The sequence below is a fragment of the Primulina tabacum genome, chromosome 16 (genome assembly GCF_025594145.1).
Source record: "Primulina tabacum isolate GXHZ01 chromosome 16, ASM2559414v2, whole genome shotgun sequence".
NCBI classification, from domain to species: Eukaryota; Viridiplantae; Streptophyta; class Magnoliopsida; order Lamiales; family Gesneriaceae; genus Primulina; species Primulina tabacum.
The window spans coordinates 34,792,565-34,819,597 of NC_134565.1; the positions used below are offsets into that span (position 1 = coordinate 34,792,565).

Genomic DNA, 27,033 nt, shown 5'->3' on the forward strand with positions numbered 1-27,033 from the left:
TAAACCAAATTATTCTGTTCGGTCGGTTTTATCGGTTTTTCGGGTTTTATGCCCACCCTGCGAGAGAGCGATTAAAATACGTAGTTGAGATCAAATATAATATAAAAATATTTGAATTGCAACGAGGTTTCAGCACTGGACAGTAATAGGTGAAAATCAATTAAAAGTTGTTATATTAAAAAATAAAATAAACCCAGTCAAAGTGTGGATATGACCTTCACTAGAGGAGCGACATATGAAAGACTTGTTGGTATTCCATAATTGCCTTTTCTCCAATCTATGTGGACTTAGGAACAAGACGTTAGTTGAATATGTCTTCGTTTTCTTCACAACTCCAGTAAATTTGATCTTCCCGCCTTGTTTCTGTAACTCTCCCACCGGAGGAAGAAAAAGAAAAGAAAATTCAGTTGAGAGTGATGGGGGGAGACGACGGCGGCGAAGGCGGAGGAGGAGGCACCAATCGCTCACTGGAAGAAACCCCAAGCTGGGCTCTTGCCACTGTCTGCTTTGTGTTCATCTTCCTCGGATTATGTATCGAATACTTGATCCATCTTGCGAGCCATGTAAGCACTCAATTCCATCACCAATATAATACTGGAAAACGTACAGTACCCATTCTCTAAGAATTGAAAATTGAGCTTATTATTTTGTGTGTGCAGTGGCTGAAGAAACACAAGAAGGCTTCCCTGTATGAAGCAACAGAGAAGCTGAAATCAGGTACCGTGTTGAAATCTGACAGAATATTCAAATCCCATCATTTTGTTCCTAATCTCTTGCTATAATTTTGAGTTTTGATTGTTGATTTGAATTTAATTTTTCTGGGTCTTGCGTAGTTTTGATGCTTTTGGGATTCATGTCACTGTTACTAACAGTGACTCAGAGATCTATTTCAAAGATTTGCATACCCAATCACGAAGCAGATATGATGCTCCCATGCCGGAGCCGCTCAGGGACCAAAACTATTAAAAGTTTCGAGCATTTTTGGGCAACATTGAATAATCATGATGCGAGATCAGAAACACACGGGGACAGATTCATGTTTCGTAACGACAGAGGATTGAAGGAGGAGAATTCTTACGATTCCCTAGATCATTGTAGCTCCAAGGTAATAATTGTTACACGCTTTTCCCCTGTTGTAAGTCCCTATGAATTTTGTTTTTGTTTTTCCTTTCCTCTAATTATAGAAATGTCATAAATACGTACCTAAAACAGGGACGAACGAGGGGTTTTTCGTATTTTCCATGAAGTGATAGGAAAATTTCATGCCCACTTTACTTTGATGGCGGATTTATTGTATTCAGCAAATCATATAATACTAGCATCATCAGTAGAATTTGCTTTTTCATCGGAGGGAAAGGAAAGGATATCCTATTCAACCGATTTGGATTGCGCCTGTTTTAATCGAGCGATGTGATGATGATTTAGTTTATGCATTTCATGAGATAACTTCATGTATTTTTCTTAAGAAAATTTAAATAAAAAGATCAATAAGCTTTATTCATTTTTTTTAAAAAAAGATGATCAACTGTGCATCACTCTGTCCAAGTACTGGGGATAAACGAACATTTTTCGAATAGATTATTTGATATTACGAAATTGCCCTCGTGTTTTGGACCATGTTTTATTATCATTTTGGGTGGTATTACAGGATTAGTATGTTGGAAATAGACTCAAAACCATAAAAAAGAAAATCCCAACTTTTATTTACACTCACATCCCCATTACACGGTTTCTCTTCGGACTGGGGATCATTAGGATTGAGACATACATGTAATAAAAGTGCAAAAAAATAATAAAATCTCATAAATCGTTTTCCTAAAGATTTAATTTTATTTTACCTAAAATACCCATGAGTTTTCTCGTATCACACAAAAAAAATTAAGGGAAAATTGTATGTCGTTTATGTTTGTCAAAATCTAATAAATTATTTTTCGAAAAGCCAATATCATCTACTCTCTTCAATGACCTATATGGGCTATGGAAGTAGGACAGGTTCTTTTGTTAATTGAATATGATGCTTTTGACTAAAAAAAGAAGAAATATATGTGTGTGTATATATATGTGTGTATATATCTGTGTGTGTGATGTATAATATGATATATGAATGGACAGGGAATGAGTTCATTGATGTCAGAAGGGGGAATTAATCAGTTGAATATTTTCATCTTCGTCCTAGCTGCGATGCAGATTGTCTACAGCATAGCCACCATGGCATTGGGAAGGGCCAAGGTATTATTATTTTGCTGTGTTTAATGAAACAATAATTTCTCAAATTAGCATAATTTGCATTGGCATCTTCCGTGAAAATCTAAATATACAAACGAATCTCTTACAAAATTTGTCACATTCCTTTGTCAAAGGTGTGGACCAATTTATGTCAATTTCAATGGCTTGAATTAGTCAACAAATAATCCCATTTTTATGTTTAAATGATAAAGAGAAAAGGTAAGACCTTGTAGGCACAACAAAACATAATCACATTCTTATCTTATATTTGATATAGCGATTTGTTCTACGCTTTGTTCAAATAAATTTTGTTTGTACAAATTAGTAAAAATTAAATGTATTAAACATAACATATGTACAAAATACAATTAATCATTGATAAATATTCGATTCATCTATTTTTTTTAAAAAAAAATCGATGTCTCAAGCACGATAAATGATTAAAACAATATATTAATAATTTTTAAATTAAAAAAAAATAGATGAATCAAATGTTTATTTTAAAGTTCTTTATCATCGATATGTATATTGATCATTTTATGGGATGATTCTTTCACAGATGAAGCGATGGAAATCCTGGGAGAAAGAAACCCAAACCGTAGAATACATGGCAGCCAACGGTATTGAGGCTAATTAATTGTGATTTTAAATTATTTCTCTCAAAAAGATAATTTATTAAGGGCTATTTTTAATTTATTTTTTAAAAAAAAATCGAAATCAGTTTTATTTATAATGTGCATGTATACATGTAGATCCTGAAAGATTCAGATACACGAGACAGACGACATTTGGGCGACGACATGTGAGCTCTTGTGCATCAAATTCTGCTCTACTGTGGATTGTAAGTTTAACATTTTTCTTTTATTTTTTACGAGTTTTTTGTTATCTTTTAATATTGACAATAAATAATCAAGTATTTTTCGGGATAGTTTGGAAAATGACTTAATTACAGTAAATAATCAAGTATTTTTCGGGATAGTTTGGAAAATGACTTAATTACAGTACACACGAGGAAATATTGATGCGTGTACAGAAACAAAACAAATAAAAACTACTTGGATTTGATGCAGAAATGTTTTCTTCGGCAATTCTTTCGCTCCGTGGCGAAAATCGACTACTTAACTTTGCGTCACGGATTTATATCGGTGAGTAATTCTTTGAATAAAAATTTATTAATCTCGAAATTATCGATCAGAGAAATAAGGGATTTATAATTTGTGTGTTTGTCTTGTAGGCTCATTTGTCTACAAATAATTCATTTAATTTCCAAAAGTACATACAAAGATCTTTGGAAGATGATTTCAAAGCTGTCGTTGGCATTAAGTATGTCTTGTTGTTTCTTAAATAATTATTCTGATGATTTCTAGTATTAAATTTACGACATATCGATTCGTTGTCGTCGTATAATCGGTTTAATTTTCTAACGATTCCATCGGTTGTGAAATATCAATGTACGTTCAGCCCCGTCTTGTGGTTCGTGGTCGTTATCTTCTTGCTCGTTGATGTTCATGGTATGGCACATTATGTTTTATTTCTACTTTATATTTCCGACCATTTTTTCCTTATTTAATGTTTGCTTCATCAAATTACTTTCCCTCGCTCTATTTTTATTATTGATTTTTATATCAGGATGGAATGCTTATCTGTGGGTCTCATTTCTTCCCCTAGTCGTAAGTATTACAGTAACCCACCAGTGAAAATTCCAAGATTGATCTACTTGGATATATGTGTTTTCTTTAAATCCTTTCAAACTGTATATATTTAGTATGATTTTCGTCTATATATTTGTAGATAGTTCTGGTAATTGGAACTAAACTCGAAGTGATAGTGGCAAGAATGGCAATGCAACTGACAAGTCAAAACACAGTGATCAAAGGGACTCCATTGGTGCAGCCCAACAACAATCTCTTCTGGTTCAATCGCCCACAGCTTGTCTTAACTCTGCTTCATTTCACTCTATTTATGGTAATATATATAGCAAGAAAACTACATCCGACTACAAAATTTCAAAAATATCTGACACTGGATTGGTGGAATAATTGTTTATGCAGAATGCATTCGAGATTTCATTCTTCATATGGGTTACGGTACTACACGCTTTCTCTGACATCAAATGACATTTAGTCTGATTTTTGCTAAAACGACATGTAGTACTTTGATGAGAAATAAAAGTGATTATATATATAAAAAAGACGTTTTAATGTTCAAATGCAGTGGCAGTTTGGGATCAAATCTTGCTACCATGAAAATGTAGAAGTGATCGTTATCAGGGTGGTGTTGGCGTAAGTCTTTCACAAGATTATTGAACATATTCTGTTTTTACAAAATTTCATGTTTTATGTAAACATGAATTGTTAAAAAATAAGGAAGATGAACTCAGGTTTTGGTTTTATATTTCATGTAGGATAATGGTTCAAATCCTTTGCAGCTACATAACTCTACCCCTTTACGCTCTCGTCACTCAGGTTTTAATTTACAAAGTCGTCGTTTTAGTTTTCTCCCGAGGTTTTGGCCCAAGTCATCTCCTTTTTATTTATCTATTCTTGTCGATTCTCTTCACAAAACAAAATTATGTTTTCCTCGTACACACAGATGGGGTCTCAATTCAAGAGTGCAATATTGGAAGAACACACCATGCACACAATCAAGCAATGGCATGAAGATGTAAAGCAAAAGAGGAAAATTGAACAACACTCATCGGAACCTCGTGCTCGAGAGGATGCGTCGACGGTGCATAGCCACGGCGAGATAGTTTCACTCGATGAAGGGTCATACCAAAGACGAACCCCCACCCCGCTCACGGTTTTCATTCCTCCTAATGATATTGTTCGTGGTGATGAGATAACTGAAGTAGTTGATGATCACCACCAACACACGCCGCAAGGTATTCTAAGTCAGCAGATTAGCAAAAAATGAACTTCATATTGTTCATCAAAGGATTTGAATTCTTCTATCATAGTACAAGGACTTGGGACAGAAAGTCTTGGTAGAGTGAGCCTAATTAAAACTCGAAAAGGAGACGAGATATGTTTTATGTATATAATCTATATAAACTCTACCAACCCTTTTGGCTCTGCCACCGGGTTAGGGAGAGCTTATACAACTACATCGTTACCTCATATATACATATATATTATATATATATTCGATAAATGCAAGAATGGTTTTGATTAATAAGACAGTTTAACATTGAATACAAACTATTACGAGTATTTATTATTATATTTTATTTTATTTTTTAGATTTTACTAACATTCTAACAAGTCGATTCTTGTTCTGTACTTGTGAGTAATTTTTCCATATTCTTAAGCTATTATTAAGCTCCCAAAAACCCACAGACAAAATGAAAATGGATTCATGATTATGATATTGGCTAGGAAACATAGAATGAGGAAAGCATGGGACAAGGACATGACTTGTATTATCAAATTGACCTACAAAGTGAGAGGCCCAGAAACATTAAAATATTTAGGCCCAATAACTGACAGGTCAACTCAAGACAACAATCAAATATTTAAAAAGCAAAAGGCCCACTTATTTATATTATACAATAAATGTCGGCCCACTGATAGTGACAGGAGACCACTAAACTTCATTTGAAGAAGACGTTTATATATGCGATAGAAGGACACGGAGAACGAAAAGAGTTCAACTACCATATTTTTTACCTACTTTTTCATTTTATTGTTGAGTTCATCGACTAGGAGAGACAAATCTAATTAACGAAATCACTTGTTATAATAGGTGTTCCAAATCGTAAATAAATTTCGTTTGCACGAATTTTAAAAAATTAAGCACACCAAACATTTTATATAAACAATATACAATAAATCACACACACATATATATAAATATGAGATCCTTAGAGTAAGTATATTTGAGGATATATAAATATTTAATTTCATAATTATATTTCTTACCCTACTAAAAACATCTTCAAGTCATTTTTTATTTTACATAAAAAAAATATAAACAAAATTTCTCTTTTAAATCGAACAACTCTTCTAAACTGAAAATAATTTCGTGTTAATTAGTTAGTATTATTTGATCAAATTGAAAATATAATAACACATGCAACTGCATTATGGAAACTGCAAAAGTAATCACTTGCTATTATTTACTAATCAACCTCTTATCAATCCAACCAAACACATCCGCATAAAATGTATCATGATATCCAACCACTTGCTTGATTTCTCATCCCATTATAATGACATATATATTTGAAAGAGATAGTATTAGGATACGATAAAAGCGGGCTACTAATACAAATATCAATCAAGAAACATGGAAACCCTACACAACCCCCGACAGAGACATGGTTCGATTAAAGCATGCACATAAAATACACACACACCCAAACCACCCCACCCCACAATCAATATATATATATATATAGACACACACACGTGTGTGTTGTGTGTGCGTGTGTTGTCTTCATCAGACAACAGTGAATTGGTGACAGAAAGATATCTAGTCTTCATCTTTCTGGCCAGCAAGAATCTCGAGGGTCTTTTATATATGATCTCCTCTCCTGTTTGAAGTTTATTTCTGTTCTTTTGACTGGTTCGGATTCAGTTATCCATATGTATGTATGTATGTATGTTTCTATCATGGATCAATCTCTCCCTTTCCAACCATTGAACTCCATTTCGTTGCAGTGTATCTTTAGTGCTTTGTGTGTTTAAAGTATGATCTTTCTCTATTTTGTACCTTTAATCAATAAGTTTGTGGACATTGCGACTTTGATAAAGTCCCAACTATAGACACACACTGCCATTACATTATTTCACGACATGGACAGTCCATTGAGTGTGAATTTTCAGCTATGTAGGTGTGTCAGATATAAATCGATCCAAGAGTCGTAGATATATATATATATATATGTGCGCAGCGCGACAAAAACAAGTTTCCATATACTGAAGAATAATGGGGTTTAAGTACGTACACACCAAGAGTGTTGCCTCAAAATTTATAGACATAAACGAATAGTCTACAATACTTTGCAGGTGTAGGAAAAGGTAATTTTCGGAATATTATCACGACCAGATTCGATTTTGTTCCAATACTCTGGGATTGGGGAACGATTTGATATCGGCTTAGGACCTTTAAATCATGTATGTTGTTAATTTTCGTAATTTCAATTGTTGAAAGTTCTGATACAAAATGATTGGATTTAGTAGAGTTATAACAGCTTCTGTTTTAATACTGCGGGAAATCGTCATTGTCATTTTTGTAAACAAAATTTATGATCAAATAAAAGATCGATTTCTGTAAATTATTTACTTCAATGTTTGATGTTTGAAGGTCTTAATTTAGAATATTATCCCCATGTCACTCCTTGGATTCAAAAGATCTTTTTTGCTTAAATTATACTCAAATTATTTGTTCTTATGATTCCAGTGTAAATAAAATATTTGTTAAAACCATAATTTCTTTTAAAAAAATTAATTAATTTCTTCACGATCGATGTCAAATGAATTGCAGAGAAAATGTTCGAAGGGTAATTTGACTTCCTCTGTCTTGAAAAGTTGTGATTTTAAATTTTAGCAAGATGGGATTTTTGACATATAATTAATCAATCAAAATATTAATTAATAAAATCAAATTTTTACTCTCTTTTTATCCCCGAAAAAACATAAAAGCTAATTTAAAGCAAAGTGAAGGGTGGGGTTAGGCTTTGTTGGGGGTTCTTTACTTTCTCCTCCACTTTTCATAGCTCTCTCTCTCTCTCGAAGAGAGAGTCCAAAAAGGGGCACCACATGTTGGCTTCTTTTGCTTTTTTTTTCTGTGCTTCCTAAGCCATTGTCTGTGTCTGCAGCTACTCCTCCCTCCTTACAGAACCGCAAATGGTGGGCGAGGGAGGAATCATACTTTGAATTTCTTGTTATTATTTTATACCCTTTTCTTTATTTTATTCTCATCTTTTACGCGCGACCAATCTTCCTTCCCACATGCCTGTTGTTTTCTGTTAAATTTCTTTGCTCTTGTTTCTTTAAAGGCGCCACCTTTACATTGCCCATGAGTTCAATTTGACTTCTTTTTCCAACATCCCATCTTGATGCTTTGTGGAAACAGCTTGATTGTTCCACCCCATCTTCAATGTTTCTTGCCTCTTTCTGTAGTGGGTTTGTTGAGTTTTGGTTTGTTTCTTGTGCTACAATTATGCTAGTGAGTGAATGATTTGGCGAGAGAAATACCAAGGAACAGCAAACTTCTTCTGGGTGATTTTTATGGAGATTGACCTCAACCTTTCTTGTTTGAGCGAGTTAGAAAATAATGCATGTGGCAAAGGAGGTGAATGTGATAAGGGTAATGTTAATTGCTATTTGTCCACCTCTACCTCGTCTTGCTCTTCAAATGCTGCCTCAAATACCTCTTCTCCTTGTTCAGTATTTACCCCATTATCTATCTACATGGAGCTATGGCATGCCTGTGCTGGCCCTCTTACCAGTTTACCCAAGAAAGGGGATTTAGTGGTGTATTTTGCTCAAGGACACATAGAACAGGCTCCTTCTGCCTCACCTTTTCCTCCCATTGAATCGCATGCTTTTGATCTTCCTCCGCAGATCTTTTGTAGGATTGTTGATATTCAGCTACTTGTAAGTCATTAGACCAAGTTTTCGTCTTTTTGGATAGCCCTTTTCTTTTTTCATGCATTGATCTCTTGAGGATGCATTTTATGTTTTTAAACAGGCTAACAAGGAAAACGACGAGGTTTACTCGCAGCTAACTCTACTTCCTCTACCTGAGGTTGGGTGATTATAATGCTTTAGCCTCTCCTCCCCTTCCCTCTGATCGCTATCTTGGCGATACTTAAGTGTTAGTTGATGAAATATTGAGTAGATAATGAAAAGATTGAATATTTCACCTGTAGAGAAAGTTTCTCTTGATGTTTGACTTCTACTTTGTGGGTGGGGGGTCTGGGTGAAGAATTGGAGAGAATTTATGTTCCTTGTTATGTTTATTTCCTCCTTTAGCATTCCAGATTCTATGTGCTGCTAATTTGATGTTTTAAAAGTCATTCATATATTTCTTGATCTACATTAATTTTGACATAATTCTTGATAATGTAATTAAACTCATGTAGCTGGTAGGCCTCGAATTAGAAGGGACAGAGAATGGAAACGAAGGAGTTGATGAGGATGGGAATGTAGCTGGGGCTGTAAAGTCTACTTCCCACATGTTCTGCAAAACTCTTACTGCTTCTGATACGAGTACTCATGGCGGATTTTCAGTCCCTCGTAGGGCGGCTGAAGATTGCTTTCCCCCTCTGGTTCGGCGCTATTTTGTCCTTGTGCTGCTTACTCTATCGAGTTTTTTTTTAATCTTCATGTCAGAATTTCAATCAAATTTATGTTTTGCGTTGTAGGATTATAAAGAACAAAGGCCATCTCAAGAACTCATAGCCAAGGATCTTCATGGTGTGGAATGGAAATTCAGACACATTTACAGAGGTATAAGTTTGAAGTCTGCATATTGTGTTGTTAGAAAATCTTGACAGGGGGATTCTTACCTCGCAGGCCAACCTAGGCGACATTTGCTCACTACAGGGTGGAGTGTCTTTGTCAGCCAAAAAAATCTTGCATCAGGTGATGCAGTATTATTTCTGAGGTAAATTTCATTTTAACATTGGGATTCAGAACTAATAATTTCAGGAGTTGAACATGGAAAATATTTGATACCCTGGGTCTATGTGGGTCTTTAAATTCACCAAGTATCATGACCATTGAAATAAATGAAAGAAAACTGAATTGAGGCTCTGTTTCATTTGTCATATATTCTCTTCTTTTTTTTAAGATAGACGCACTAAACATAAGAAGATAATCATTAAATGCTTTGAGATGTAAAGAAGGTAAAGTATATGAAGCATGCATTTGCAACTTAGTGTACGACAAAGAGAAATGGAACATCATTTCTTTTGCCATCTGTTTTGCTAGTGTTTCTTTCATATTTTAATTAGCATGCTAAGTGCCATCTCGTGAGCCATTATAGGGGAGGGTCTGGAGACGTGCGTTTGGGGATTAGAAGAGCAGCTCGACCAAGAAGTGGGTTGCCCGATTCAATCATTAAAAGCCAGAATTCTTACACCAATACCCTCTCCCCTGTCGCGTATGCCTTATCAACCAACATCACATTCAATGTCTTTTATAGCCCAAGGTACTTTAACACATCCTTACTTGAGAATTTTGATTTCGCTGTTGAGCCAACCTACCTATATCTTACCCTATTCTGTTGATTTATCAAACCACAAATGATTTTCAGCTATGTTAAACTTTGGAGATAGTTGTAATACTTCTTTGTGTGGATTGTTTCTATTTATTTGTTTTAGCTATATATATTTGATATTGCCCAACGACTTTGTGGTTAATGAGTTGAGATATCATTTAAAATGACTTGGTATGAAAGAAAATAGGATTTGGGGCAACTATCCCAGACTGAAGAATGATATAAACTAGTTGACAACTTTAGAAATTGATTCAAGATGCAATTAGCCGTCCAACTGAAGCCATTGATCCACAAACATCTTTTGGCACAACCTGTGTATTTCATGCATTATATGTTGGAAACATGATTCTCACGTCTCAATTTGTGCATTGCATTAAGAGTTTTATGGTGTAGATTTTGTCCACCCCTTCATGAATGTGGGTTCCTTCAGTAATGATATCATCTAACAATGTTTATATACGATGATCATCATATGAAATTTGGCCTTGTTGCACAAGGAATTTTATTTGGTTTTGCTCGAATAAATTCTAAGAAATTATCATAGAAAGGATGCACGTATGACATCTAACACAGCTCCCTCACGTTCAAGAATGAACATTAGCGGGTAGCCTATAAGGGCATTCCAATATATAACAGTGGGTTTGTTCTCTCATACCATCTTAAGATCATGGATTTGAGCCTAACTTCATCCCAAAAGCTAGTTCAAGGGGATGATTGTTTAAATATATATATATATATATACAATTCCCAATAATTTAATTTTGTCGATATTGGGACATATAAAATTACAAGTATTGTTTTCTAATTTTCCCTTGAATTGTGTGATGTTTGAATTAATTACATGGGCATTGGGTGAAAAATGGGTGCCAAATGTCACGGCCAAATATGTTTCTTCTGTATAATCTATGTACTTATAAAAGTGTGGATTTAAAATAACCTTTGTTTTCCAATTGTGAAAAGATAAAAATGACTCCGTTATCAATACAAATCCAAAAACTCAAAAACGATATATTTGTAAAATTATAATTGCGGCAAGAACAAAAATTAAATATCAAAATTTTATATTTATTCCACCTAATATATAATTAATAATTAATCAATTATCACTACAATATACATTGATTGTAGTAATTTATATTTATTCAAGAATAAAATGTACCTCATATATTAATTTTATCAAATAATCCATCTTTATACCACATTTAAATGTTTTATCCTTTTAATTTTCTCTCTACATGTTTTTCTTTATATAATTTTAGTGCAATTTTGTAATTATATTTTTAGTGCAATTTCTAACTAAGTGGTAAATTATAGTATCACAAGAAGATATATGAAAAAATTAATTATATATGTAATAGTAGAATAACATGATAAATATAGAATAATGTGATATTATGAAGTTTAATACTAACGTATTTTATATTTTTTTAACTAAGAATTGAAAGTAAAGAGTTTACTAAATTATATAGGAGACTTTATATCAACAATTATGAATATTAATATATTAATAATCTTATAAAATATGAATCGTTTAGAAGAATTCAGAAACTTTAATATGATAAGGAATTTAAAGATTTTAGTAGCACTATTTAAAAAAAATTATATATCAGACAAATTTATAAATTCAATACACAAAATTTGGTAGTATTTGAAACATCTACTAAGATTTTTTAAGATTTAAATATTAAAGGTCTAAAGATAAACCCGACCTTGATTATCAAGAACAGTGGAACCAAAATCAGAACCAAAATATTTTATATGTTTCAGTTTCAAAATCAGCTCTCATAATATATAAATTTTAAGGCATAATTGTTAAACAATTAGCTTCACTGTCTCACATGTTGTATAACTATTTTATTTGATATTAAAAAATATATCATAGTAGCACTTTTTTAAAAAATATTATATATCAGACAAATTTATAAATTCAATATAAAATATTTGGTAGTATGAGATATTTGGATTTATTATTTTCAGTTTCTATATAGATATATATATTTTAATTATTTATGAAATTTTAACAAGATAAACAAATCAATAATAAGAAAAAAAATTCTACATTCAAGTAAGTGACATAAATATTGCATATAATTTGATTATACTACAAGTCTAAAACTTGAAAAGCAAATGATTTCAACTGTTTAATAATACGAGCTATTTGATATTAAAAAATGGGTCATCTATTTCCAATGTACATACATAAATAAGAACTAAACAAACACAAATACATAAAAAAAATATAACAATGATTCGTTTATGAAGACTTGATGAAAAATATAAATTATATATATTTTTAATAATTCTTCATTAATTAATGTATATGAAAATTACTTGATTGTAATATATATATATATATATATATATATTCGCATCTATTTTTTCTTTGTAGTGAGATAATAACTATCCATATGAAAAATCTATGAAAATTTTTAATGAAAAAAATATCTATGAAAAATGTATATGTTATAGACATAATTATTTTATTAAATTATATAACTAAAAAGTTACATGCATTTGATCGTTAAAATCAATCATCAATCAAAACCCTAAATATGTAATGCATGAAAATAGATATTAATGAGCAATTAAAATGCACATAAGTTATTTCTACTATATAAACAATATATGACATAATTCTTATAATAAATATAATTATAATGATCATTCATTAGCATTTGTCAAAGTATTAGAGTTTTTACCTATGATATTTTAATATATTTATTTAATTATTTTGAAATCAAACTAACTAATTTAACAAATACAAAATATAGTATTGTTTATAAAAGTTTATTTCTTTGGTTATATTTCAAATTTTAATGGTGAAAATCGTATTAATAGTTTAAAATTTATATTTAATAATTATTGTATGAATTTATTTTATTTTATTTGATATTTACCATTAAATCTTATTTGAATGTGTATTTCATTATATATGTTGATTTATTTATTATTTTAATATTATATTGAACAAGAATTTAATAGTCATCAATGCTAGTGTATAAAAGATAAATTCTGACATAAAGTTAATTATATGTGATATAAAATTCTAAAAAAATGCAAAAACAATTTGTGTTAAATATTATTTAAATTGAATATTATGAGTTATATTTTACGATCAATATTATTATTTAATTAGTTTTGATGAGTTTGTTACAAAGTTTTAAATTGATAATTATTTTTACTTAGTATGTTTCACTTATGTAAATTATGATTTATGCATTGATAAAATCCATAATTTGGTTGATTTTTAGGTTATTCTGCCTTATATATTTTAAAAAATTATTTATGTTCATTTTTTTTATATATTATGCTCATTATCATTTATTATATAACATAAAATCAACCGCTTGAATTTTTATTTGGAAAACAATTTTGAAAGTAAATTATAAGTTTTTAATTAATTTATTTATCTAATATGACAAAAGATTAAACTCAGATAATAACAAAATGATTCAAATTGTTTTTGTTAAAATCAAATTTTTTATTTTTTATTATATAATTTGTATTTGCGTGCATTGCATGAACTTCATGTTAAATTTATCAATAAAAACGTGAATAAAAGGAAAAAAAATCCATTGTTTATTTTCTATTTTGCCCTTGAAATGTGTGATGTTTGGATCAGTTGCATAGGCATTGAGTGGAAAATGAGTACCAAAAGTTAGGGTCAAAGATGAAATATAAAATTTATGTATGCATAGAAAATGGCTTCAAGCCCATAAATTCACCAAGCAAATTGAATGTACTATATACTCAATTATTATTGTTTGGTAATGAGAGGTTGGTTGAAGGATGTAGTTTAGAAATTTTTTTGTCAAATTAAATGATATTTCAACTATGAATTTGTTCAAGGTTGATTATTTCTTTTTTAGCTCGAAATGTGGATTTACACTTTATGTAATGAAGATGATTAGGAAGAATATTAAGAAGTAAGAATGATTAATACACAAAATTTGGTGAAAGATATTTAAAAATCCAAAAATGGGATAGATGTTTGATGGTAAAAATACATTTTTCACTAAAAAATGTAAAGAGAATATATATTTAATTGATGAAAATTTTGCATTGGAAGAAAACAATGATTAGGGAAAATATATAGGTAACACTTGACTAACCGTATACATATTATTAACGAATAATTGAAAAGATTGAAGAGTAAGGTGATCAATTTTAAAATAATAACATTAATAAATGACGTATTTTTTGCGTGTACATAAATATATGTTGCAATAAATTTAAATTTTGAGTCATAAAACTTATAAAAGATCAAGAAATTTACTTTACACCACACTACAAGAAGTACCAAAAAGATATAATGAGAATATTGAAGTTGTGATATTAAATATTCTTCTCCACTGGATTAATGGGGTCGTTGGATGTTTGTTATATGTTTTGGGTGTAAAAACAATTTAGGTCAGTATTGTTGTCTTAATTATTATTATAAGGACAGTTGATCTTCTAGTTTTTTTCTAATTTCTCTTGGGCATTTTTAACTTTATTTTTTTAATCTCTTGTAACAACTCTAAATAAACAAAGATAAATATTTAATAATCAAGTTATAGTAGTTGATGTGGAGCCGTCGACACGTGTCGCTTGAGCTGTTGTATGATTTAAAATATTGGAGTTGTATCGTTATCACTAGCTATGACTTTAAGTAAAGTGGCAAGTGATTTATCCTAAAATCAATATCATAGGCAAGATCAAATGTTCAATTTTCATGGATTGGGTGAAGAATTGTTGGAGTGCAATAATCTTCCATGTTAGGAGAGCGGTCAATACGTGACGTTTTAGCTGTTGTGCGATTTAAAAGATTGGAGTTGCATCATTACCATTAACCATAGTTTTTGGTTAAGCAACAAACATTTGATCTTACAATTTATTTAAGACGAATTTTTAAAATGTTTTAGTGAATGAAATGGATGTCGATATAAATGTAAAAAAGTGACGGTTATTTGTAAATACCATACAATAAATTTCTAAAGTAATTATCTGATTAAATTTTACTTATGAACTTACCAACGTATATTTTTTTCCTTCGGAAAGCAAAATATTATTTCGCCATATTACATTCATAGAACCCAAGGCTAACCAACATAACTTTCTATTCAAATTTTGCAAGAGTGTTAAAATGTTCAATATGCTCTAATGTGCAACGCACTGTTCTTTACAAGTTCAAAAAACATGTGAAACTATTAGATATTTTTTACTATGATTCATAAATGTAGTTGCAGATGACACTGCTCGATAGTCATGGGCATATGCTTTTTTACCATTTTTTTCTATGCTAAAATCATATCAGCTAGTGTATGTATCCATAATATTATACTCTTACACTTACAATGCAGGGCGAGCCATGCCGATTTTATTATCCCATACCAAAAATACGTGAAATGTACCACTAATCAGATACATGTCGGAACAAGATTCAAAATGAAATTTGACTTGGATGATTCTCCAGAAAGGTCCAGTAGAACTTAAGTAAACACCATTGATATGTTTCTTAGGTCTTTGATGCTTGAGGATTAAACGGATATCTTTAAGCAGGTTTTGTGGAGTCGTGATTGGAGTTGGTGATATGGATCCTTACAGGTGGCCAAACTCGAAATGGAGAAGCTTGATGGTATGTTGAATTTTTATTAAATAATTCAGCTCTTCTAATTTATTCCACCACAACCAAATTAGTAATAGATAACTTCATTATCGCATTTACAGAATCATTTTCCTCCCATCTTCCTCAGCCATTTCATTTTTATGATTTCTGCTGCCACATCTTTTATAGGTCCGCTGGGATGATGTCATCGTAAGTAACCACCAAGATCGAGTTTCTCCGTGGGACATTGAATTCTCGTGTAATTTTGCACCTCTGAGCATCCAGTCCTCCCCAAGAATAAAGAAACTGAGATCCAGTCTACAGGCAACCCCCCCACTTGGCAGCCCATTTTTTGGTATGGGTAGATAGTTCTTTCAATATATATTTTCCAATCGCATTATTTAATCAGATATTATGATTAGCTTAACAACAAATGACTCGGGAAATTTCCTGTGGTTTTGCTTTTATTCAGGAGGCAGCTCTCGTTTGGACTTTGAGGAGTCTGTAAAATCCTCTAAGGTCTTGCAAGGTCAAGAAAATGTAGCTTTGGTGTCACCCTCTTTATAAAAATAATAGGATTAGCCGCCAGCTCGATTTTGAAACTCGACCCCCAGAAACTAATCTCATACTGGAGCGGATGGATAAAATTAATCACCCCATTTTTTTGAGAAATCCAGCTCCTACCATATTCACAAGCTTTCTGCAATCCAATTGGTTTCCAGAGGTCTTGCAAGGTCAAGAAATATGCTCACTGAGATCACTATCAGGGAAAACCGATGTAAATCTCAGTGTTGGGTCAAAACCTGAACTTGGTTGCAATGTTTTTAATGCATATCAAAGGCCTCCACTCAGCTTTTATCCTCTAGCTTCTGAAGGGGCCCGAAGCTTGTCGTTTTCAGAGAAAGGAAACTACAGAGCCAGACAAAGTCCTCTAATGGTTTCCAATGTTCCAATTTTCAAAGAGGAACTTCTGTGTTAAACCCGAATCCCATTTTAGTTAAGGATATAGGAGATGTCGGAAGAATTCCATATCTTGGAAATGAGCTGAGAGCCGTGGAGCAGACATCACATACTCCTGCTTCTATGATGCATCTGAAAAATCTGAATGATGACAATTACTTAAAGGATAAAGTCCCTACATGTAAAGTTTTTGGGTTTTCATTGACTGATCTTGATGCAGTTAATTCACAGGGTCCGACTAAGAGGAGCTGCACAAAGGTAAATTTGAAAAACGTGTCTACAACTAATTACTATGCACTTCTTGAGAACATTGTGATTATTTGTGTTAGTAGGTTCACAAGCAAGGCAGCTTGGTGGGCAGGGCAATTGATCTTTCAAAGCTACTAGGTTATGAGGACCTGTTGACTGAACTGGAGAGGTTGTTTAGCATGGAAGGCCTTTTGCGTGATTCGAACAATGGATGGCATATATTGTATACTGACAGTGAGAATGATATGATGGTGGTTGGTGACGATCCATGGAAGTAAGTCTCCTTAACAATGAACATTTTCTTTATCTTTTATGTTATCTCTTTTATCCAACTAGCATGAAACATGTGCGATTCACACAAATACCAATTATATAATAAAATAAAAAAATAATTTCCTAAAAAAACAATTTAAATGATTTTGTTATTTATCCGAGTTTAATTTTTTGTTATATTAGATTAATAAATTAATTAAGAATTTATATAACTTACTTCAAAATTGTTTTCTAAATTAAACCTCAAGTCGTTGATTTTATGTTATATAATAAATGATAATGAACATAATACATAGAACGAAATGAACTGAAACAAATTTTTAAAAAATATATATCCAAACACCATGTATAAGGCAGAATAACCTAAAAATCAACTAAATTATTGATGTTATCAATGCATAAATCATAATTTACATAAGTGAATCACATTAAGAACAAATAATTATCAATTTAAAATTCTCATGACTAACTAATCAAAACAATATCAAAACTAATGAAATCATTATATTGATAGTAAAATATAATCAATAATATTCAATTTAAATAATATTGAACATCGATTTTTTTTATAAATATAAATTTTAAACTATTGACATGATTTTCACCATTAAAATTTGAAATATAAACAAATAAATAAACTTTCATAAAAAATGTATTTTTTTGTATTTGTTGAATTTGTCGGTTTGATTTCAAAATAATTAAATAAAAATGTTAAATATCATATGTAAAAGCTCTAATACTTTGACAAATGATAATTAATTATCATTATAATTATATTTATTATGAGGATTATGTCATATATTGTTTTTACAGTAGAAATAACTTATGTGTCTTTTAATTGCTCATTAATTTCTATTTTCATGCATTACATATTTAGAGTTTTGATTGATGATTGATTTTGACGATCAAATACATTTAATTATTTGGTTATATAATTTAATAAATAATTATTCCTATAACATGTACATTTGTTATAAATAATTTTTTTCTTTCAAATTATCATGTATTTTTTATTTACTATCTTTGAGAATCAAAATCAAAATTATATACGTATTACATTACAAATTTTCATATGAATAGTTATTATCTCACTTCAAAGAAAAAATAGATGTGAATATATATATTTTTTACAATCAAATAATTTTCATATACATAAATTAATGAAGGATTATTAAAAATATATATAATTTATATTTTTCATCAAGCGAATCATTGTTATATTTGTTTTAATGTATTTGTGTGTGCTTAGTTCTTATTCACGTATGTACATTGGACATTTCAAACTCTTTGTTTTCGATTATTCATTTTTTAATATCAAATAGGCCTGTGGTATTAAACATTGCAATCATTTGCTTTTTAAGTTTTAGAGTTGTAGATTGTCAAATTATATTCAATATTTATGTGACTTACTTGAATATGAAATTTTTTATTTTCTTATTATTGATTTTTTTATTTTCTTAAAATTTCATAAATAATTAAAAAACATATATAAAAATTGAAAATTATAAATCAAAAGATCTCGTACTACCAAATTTTGTGTATTGAATTTATAAATTTGTCTAATATATAATTTTTTAAAAAAAGTGCTACTATGTATGATCCATTTTTAATATCTAATAAAAATAGCTGTAAACAACATGTGAGACAGTAAAGCTAATTGTTTAACAATTATGCCTTAAAATTTATATATTATGAGAGCTGATTTTGGAACTGAAACCAAGAAAATATTTTAGTTTTAATTTTGATTGACTCTTAATATCTAAATCTTAAACAATATTAGTAGATGTTTCAAATACTATCAAATTTTGGTATTGAATTTATAAATTTGTCTGATATATAATTTTTTTTTAAAAAAAATTGCTTCTAAAATCTTTAAATTCCTTATTATTATAACTAAAGTCTCTCAATTCTTATAAGAGATTCATATTTTATGAGATTATTAATATATTAACATTCATAATTGTTGATTTAAATACTCGTAAATAATTTATTAAACTATTTACTTTCAATTTTTAGTTAAAACCATAAAATATGTTAGTATTAAATTTCATATTATCACATTATTCTATACTTATCATATTATTCTACTATCGCATATATAGTTAGTTTTAAGGCAAAAACTTGTGTGAGACTGTCTCACGGGTCGCATTTTGTGAGACGGGTCTCTTATTTTGGTCATCCATGAAAAAATATTACTTTTTATTGTGAATATCGGTAGGGTTGACCCGTTTCACAGATAAAGATTCGTGAGACCGTCTCACAATAGACCTACTCTAGTTTTTTTCATATATCTTCTTGTGATACTATAATTTATTACTTAATTAGAAATTGCACTAAAAAAATAATTACAAAATTGCACTAAAATTATATTTAAAAAAAACGTATAGAGAGAAAATTAAAAGAAAAAATATTTAAATGTAGTATGAAGATGAATTGTTGGATAAAATTAATATAGGAGTTACATTTTATTCTTGAAGTGATATAAATTACTACAATCAATGTGTATATATATATATATATATATATATATATTCATTGACGATGTTTTCCAATTGTGAAAAGATAAAAATGAACTCCTTATCAATACAAATCATAAACTCAATTTATGACGATGTGCGTGACTTTAAATGTGAATTTCCATTTATGTCCTTATTAATTACTTGTTTTACATTAATTTTTTAATTTAAATGTGTCTTTTTTTTTTCTCTTTATTAATTACTTGTTTTACATTAATTTAAATGTGTCTTTTTTTAATTAAATGTGTCTTTTTTATCTCCTTATTAATTACTTGTTTTACATTAATTAATTTCTTTCTTTAAATGTGTCTTTTTTTCCTCTTTATTCATATTTTAAATATGTGTGATTATTAGTATTTAATTTTTTATGTATACACACATTATAATATGTTATTTTTTATCCAATGCTATCTTTTCATTACGTAAATTAGTATTTTGTTTTTTCATGTCTACCCACATTATAATATGTTATTTTTAATCCAATGATTAAATATGTGTGATTATTAGTATTTAATTTTTTATGTCTACACACATTATAATATGTTATTTTTTATCCAATGATATCTTTTCATTATGTAATTAATATTTGGTTTTTTTTTTGTATCTACCCACATTATAATATGTTATTTTTAATTCAATGATTTAGATTTTTTATTTATCTTTTCATTGTGTAAATTAAATTAATTAAAGTTTTGAAATAACTCATTATCGAACCGTGAATTTTCTTTGGTGTTTTATTATTATTATTTTTTTTGCATGTCCTCGTTAATTTGTCTTTGTGACGTGGACTATAACTCATGTGTTTAAAAAAATATTTTTTGTAAAGGTTTATATTAAAAAATACTTTAATAAAATATTATCAAAAAATTTATTGTGATATAATTTTTTTACAAAAATATTTTTAAATTTTTAAATCTCTTTACTTGTGACCGTTTGTTAGTTTTTATGTGTTTAAATTAAAGTTTTTTGCAACCGAAATTTTTGCGGTTTATATTTATAAATTATTTAAATAAAACACGGTAAAAGATCGTTGTGATTTGAGCCGTCGATTTGGGTTGGGTCTATCGGTTTGGCCTGCACCGCCAAATAGTTTAAGTAAGTTGGGTTGAAATTTTGTCGACTCATTTAAATGTGAGCCTAAATGAGCTCGCACGAGTTTATATTAAATATGTATATATCTAATATTATCTATTTTCAATCATGAATTCTTGATATAAAATGGAAAATATCATTTTGATTTTAAAATTGTGATGTTACTGTCTTGTCCAAAAATTGTGGATTGTTGAGACATTTTGGCAGTCGCTCAAAATTGAGTGCCAAAGTTGACATTTGAGTTGTATTTTTGGATTCCTGACAATATGTTCGTCAACATATTATTTTTAAGTTAGTTTTATCAGTATCGTGAGGGGTAAATTTGTTTATTACAATATATAAATATTATCGTATCTTTAATTTAATATTCACTTTCATGTTTGACATGTTATGGGTCTTGGTAAAATGAGGAACAATAAATTCAAGCAAACGAATACACAAAAATCTGGGGCGAAACCAGAATTATATGGTAGCGGGAACTAATATATAAATTTTTTGTGAATTTATCGATGTTAAGATGCATAACAAATCTTATATCATAATATATAAATCAAACATATATGAAATATACAAAATTTCATTACATATACAATAAAGTAATTTATTATAAAATTCTTGTCAAACTCAGTGATTGTGGATCTAACATCTATTAAATCAGCAAACTAAAGAGTGTGTCAATTAAACTAATTGAGAAACCATATATTCTTGAATTTCCTAATTAATTTTTTATCTTGATAATTTGTTTCATTTAATATTTTAAATTATAAGACGCCGTTACTAAAACTAAAGACACATTTTTTTTAAATGTTTATAAGGACTCAACCACTAACTCATATGGAAAAACATTTATCTACATACTATATTGAAAATATTCTAATTAATCCAGCGCATGTGCTGAAAATTTTATAATTAATTAAGAAAAATTCATTTACAATAATCATATTTAACCCTTTTGGACTAACTTAATTTATTTCATAAGATATTCATCGTAATTATTTATTTGTATGTTAATCTTTAAATCTGAATTATGATGTATATAGTTTTTCTAAAAGTTCTTAAATAATGATTTAATACATTTATTCGACACTTTAATATTAACATTTTAAAATATATTAATTTTATTGTATGTGTGCAACACTTCTAATCATGATTATAAAATTTCAATAAAAATTTTAAAAATGAATTAGGTAGAACATACAGAAATTACACAATTAATCAAAAGATAGAAATTAAAAATAATATAAACTACTAATACCGACTTCTAAAGATTGAAGTCGGTGAGAGTGGAGGCCACTATGTACTAAAAAATAAAAAGTTAATGCTTGAATGAGTCATATTGCAAAGTTAGTGAAGTAAAAACGAATGACAAAATGTGTTAATAAAAATATTATAACGGGCTAAGTTGAATGAGGCTCATATATATAAGTATCTCACTTGGTCTCACCTTATGTTTTGTCACTGTACAAAGCGAAATTTCATGTACTGTAGTGTTCTACATTTTTTTAATTTTTCTCTTGATTTCAAATTTAATTTCATCATCTATTGATCTTTAAAGATATATTAGAATTTTTTCTAAACATCTAATCTTAAATGTGATCAATTAAATAAATAATTATTATACTTTGTATACAATAATAAATAGATTAATATATTTGAAGATAGAAAAAGTAATGTATTGAGAATAATAAAAAAAATGTTAGAATAATGTGTTTATTGAAGTAAAGACTATGATGATAAAATAAAAAAAATAATTTATTTATCATTGTAACGTAATCATAATGTGATCGTTATTCGGAATCAGAAACTGATGTACTTTGACTTTTTAATTAAATTGTATAAACAATTATTTCGTTATTTTTAGTGGATAAACATGTTAAATTTATTAAAATTAAATAGTAGGATTTAATGATGAATATGAATGAATTAATTCAACTTTCAATTTGGATTTCAGGATTTTGTCAACATGCTATATATTTTTTTTCCTGATTTTTCTTTTATTTTAAAATATAAATTTTCAAATTGATGAAAAATGATTTTTTTTCCTCTATTACTTATGTAGAATATCAAGTATATATTCTACTCAAATATCTTATAAATTCATATGATTTAGTAAAAGGTTATTTGCATAAACTTATTTGTTGGGTACAATAATTGATCATGTTGGGTAGAGTAATTGAAATGTTGCGCTTGAGCTATTGTACTATTTAAATGATTTGGTTTGCATTGTTACCATAATCTATAGGTTTTGATAAAACAGTAAACACTTGAGCCTACAATTGATATGAGAGCCAAGATCACGACTTTGATTTTCATTGATTGCAATTGGTGCAATTATTAGGAGATAGATTGTTGGGTACAATAATTTTCCACGATGGATAGGCGATTGAGCTGTTGTGCGATTTAAAGATTTGACTTGTATCGTTAGTATCAGTTATAGCTTTTGGTAAAGCGACAAACGCCCGATCCTACATTATTCGATTGTAAAGCTAGAAGAAACTATGTTGCATCAACTTTTCGTTTTGAATTGCTCCTTTACATGTTACTTGATTTTTAAATTTAGAAGCATTCTACAGTTTTCAAATATTATTATAATTGATCCATTTCAAATTGGATAAATATAGAATAAAACTCATATAAAATATTAACAAAAACATTTAAATGAAATATTGGATTTGTCGATAATCAAAATAAGAAATAACAAATTTTGATCCTTGATTGAGAAATAAGATATTTAAAGAAAGTTATAATTGACACAATGAAATAGTGTACCTACATGCATTTATCAATCTATTTTGCACCTAAAATATCAAAAAAAGTTTCCACATATTATTTTTATATCATATTTAAAATAATAATGAATCCTAATTTTTATTATTTTGAGTTGGCCTTTGTTATGAAAAATCATTGTGAATAAATTGAATTTGAAAATTCTTATATCTATGTATATCACATATTAATATATCAACCTAAATCCAGATAATAAAAAACTACAAAATGAACTTATTCATCTTCAATGTACACAAATTATATAGTAATATATGTATGGCAATTAAGACAATGAAGTAGAATATATGTTCACATATAACAAAATATATAGAAAAGAAAAACAATAAATAAAAATATTTTTCTAGATATAAATATTTTTTTAATAACTTTTTACAGTGAGTTGGAGAAGATAAAAGAGAATTTTTTTTTAAATCTTTTGGGTTACAAAAAAATAGAAATGAAAGAAGTGTTTGTCATACAATGAATTCATTTTTTACATTAAATGTATACTATAAAGTTATATTTACTATTCAAACTTTATAAATGCAATGAATTTTTCTCAAGATAAGGGTACAGAAATGATCTCGTGAAGATATTTAAATAATTAGAAAAATTAAACATATTATTTTTCTGGAGGTAATACCAATATGACATTAGTAATTATACTTATGAGTTAATATGAAATATTAAAATAATTATAATAAGAGTCAGTAAAAAGATGATTTATTGTCAAAAATATTATTATTATAAATTACAAATAAATGACAACATTTAATCAATATTTTTTTAAATCAGTCCATCAGTACTTTTTATGTGATGATAGATTGTTATAATAATGTGTAGTTTATATGTTATCAAGTATAAGTGTCTAATAAATTAAAGGTAACTAGGAAAGTAAAAGCATCCAATAGAAATTGTTGTCAATTTACATGAAAGAGAATAATAATCAAATAATATTGTAAATAAAAAATTGCAGATCATTGATTGTCAAAAAAGATTGTAATAATTGAATATTGTAATAAAATATATGTATTATTGAGAGAATATGACAAATAACAGAAGAAAACAATATGACAAAAAATATATGAGAAAAATTTTAGTAGTCCAAATCTTTTTTTAAAATTAAAAATATTTTTTTCCCTAATTAGTTATATATGCTAATTAACACGAATTGTCAAAATTTACAATACTATTATCATTATCTTTTGTTGAGTTAACTAATTTTATTTCAAATTTTATTACTTCAACATATGTTTCCCACGTGCAACGCACGTACATTATTTCTAGTATATATATATATATATATATATATATAAAAGTTGCTGCTAGACATTTCCTGCTCTTAACTTGACTAAGAAATTTTGTGATAGTAACCTGCAGGATAACAGATAACTGAATTTCTCGTAGTGTTGCGCTGGGATGTAGAAATGTGTGGTAAAATATAATATAATTTACTAAGTATGCATATTCGAGTTTCCGTAGTAGCTCATAAAAATCAAGTAAATGAGTCAGATTTATTCAAGTTCCTTTTTCCTTAACTTTCCATTGCAAGAGATTTTTTGCCCTGCTGTATAATCCCAATAATCTCGCATCATATGTTACACCTACACACAACTTGATTTTTCCAGCTCCACATGTTCTTGTACCATCATTATCCCCTTGTATTTGCACAGATTTATTCATGCTCCTTTTGTACATGGCCTGATCATCCTTGATCAAAGTAATCTAACTTTCACCCACTAGCTAAATGGCACTAAGCCTAGAGTTGAAATTCGATCTTAAAAGGCAAAAAGTGCCGATTCTGTCCATGTTATTTACCATATTGCATCTAACTTCAGATAGTTCAACAATGGCTTAATCTGAGTCCTTGAGACAAAAGAAACATCAATATAGTATTATTTTTCATATTTGAACTTTGACCTTTTTATATATGAACTCAGTCGTTAAATTTGGTTGGCAGCGAGTTTGTGGAGGTTGTCACTAAGATCCACATATACACACAAGAGGAAGTGGAGAAACTGTCCATTGGAATCAACAGTGATGACACTCAAAGCTGTTTGGAAGAAGCACCGCAAGTGACAGCCGTCTTGATGGCTTCTTCTGTGGCCCGATCTGATTCATCTCCAACCGTGGTAAGGATGTGAAAAACTCCCGTTATTTCTGTATTATTATCTGCTGCTAAATAAACTTCGGGGATGACTATGCCGAATATGCTACCGACTTTTATGCGGTATCACATATTGCTGCACAACCTTATGCTACCTTTTATATTAATGGTTGTTGTTAAGTGTTTACTATAATACTATTGTTGCACAAGTTGTGACTACCAAAAATTTTAGTTAAGTATGCTAAAGACAGACATTTCTTGGTCATGGACTGGTTTTTATTTGAAATTTGATTGTGTTATTTGGCTTCCGTTCTGTTTTGATGAAGCGCTGCTTTTACTTTGAAGAAATTTACTATTTGTTTGGTTAATGGAAACTATATGTTCATAAAAAAATGAGGTGTACTTCATCAATGAGTTAAATTTATGGGTAGTTTACGATAGATGGAAGAGCAATAGGTCTTGTTCCGATCCCCCGTGGAAATGGAAAAAAAAATGAAAAATCAAGTGTAAAATCAATTGCTTTAAAAATCACGTGTTTTTAAAAATTGTGTAAATAAAACATTTTGCAAATGTGGTTAATGTGTTCAAGTTTTAAAAACGGATGGGTTAAATTGCTTGATTTTTAAAAAATGGGATGTCGAAGCCTATTTTTTAAAAAAATCCCATTTTTCAAAAATGAAGTGAATTGAATTCCATTACAAGGGTGAATGAAGTTTGTACAAGAATAGGAGCTGAAATTTAGTTCTCGAAATAAAATAATATAGCGATGATGGAAGAGAATTTTTTTATTATGACGATAAATCTGTAGCTGTTATTATTTAATAGTAAACTTATAGATTAATGCAGTAGTCTGTAAAACAGATTAGTCATGTAAACTACGTGGTTTGATAAGTTCGGAATTGGTAAAAAGAATCGAGTTCTTAATTATTGGTCAAATGTTTATTTATTCCACTGGTTCAGATCTACCTTTAGGGTTGAGAGAATCTTTATAAATTAATAAAACATTATAAAATTAAAAGAGTAGGTCG

The 27,033-nt window shown here is 29.1% G+C and overlaps 1 protein-coding gene and 1 pseudogene across 1 annotated transcript; both read left to right on the plus strand.

Annotated features, from left to right (window-relative positions):
• The first annotated feature begins 240 nt into the window (after nt 1-240).
• Nucleotides 241-5,354, plus strand: LOC142529629 (MLO-like protein 3). Its single transcript, XM_075635201.1, has 15 exons — nt 241-563; nt 660-717; nt 834-1,105; nt 2,113-2,229; nt 2,786-2,846; nt 2,979-3,067; nt 3,297-3,371; nt 3,461-3,549; nt 3,688-3,737; nt 3,856-3,896; nt 4,018-4,191; nt 4,278-4,313; nt 4,441-4,508; nt 4,631-4,691; nt 4,819-5,354. The coding sequence occupies exons 1-15, from the start codon at nt 417-419 to the stop codon at nt 5,140-5,142; spliced, it is 1,662 nt and encodes a 553-aa protein (XP_075491316.1). The 5' UTR covers nt 241-416; the 3' UTR covers nt 5,143-5,354.
• A 2,550-nt stretch (nt 5,355-7,904) lies between these two features.
• LOC142528885 (auxin response factor 4-like) lies at nt 7,905-26,101 on the plus strand (annotated as a pseudogene).
• Nucleotides 26,102-27,033: the final 932 nt, after the last annotated feature.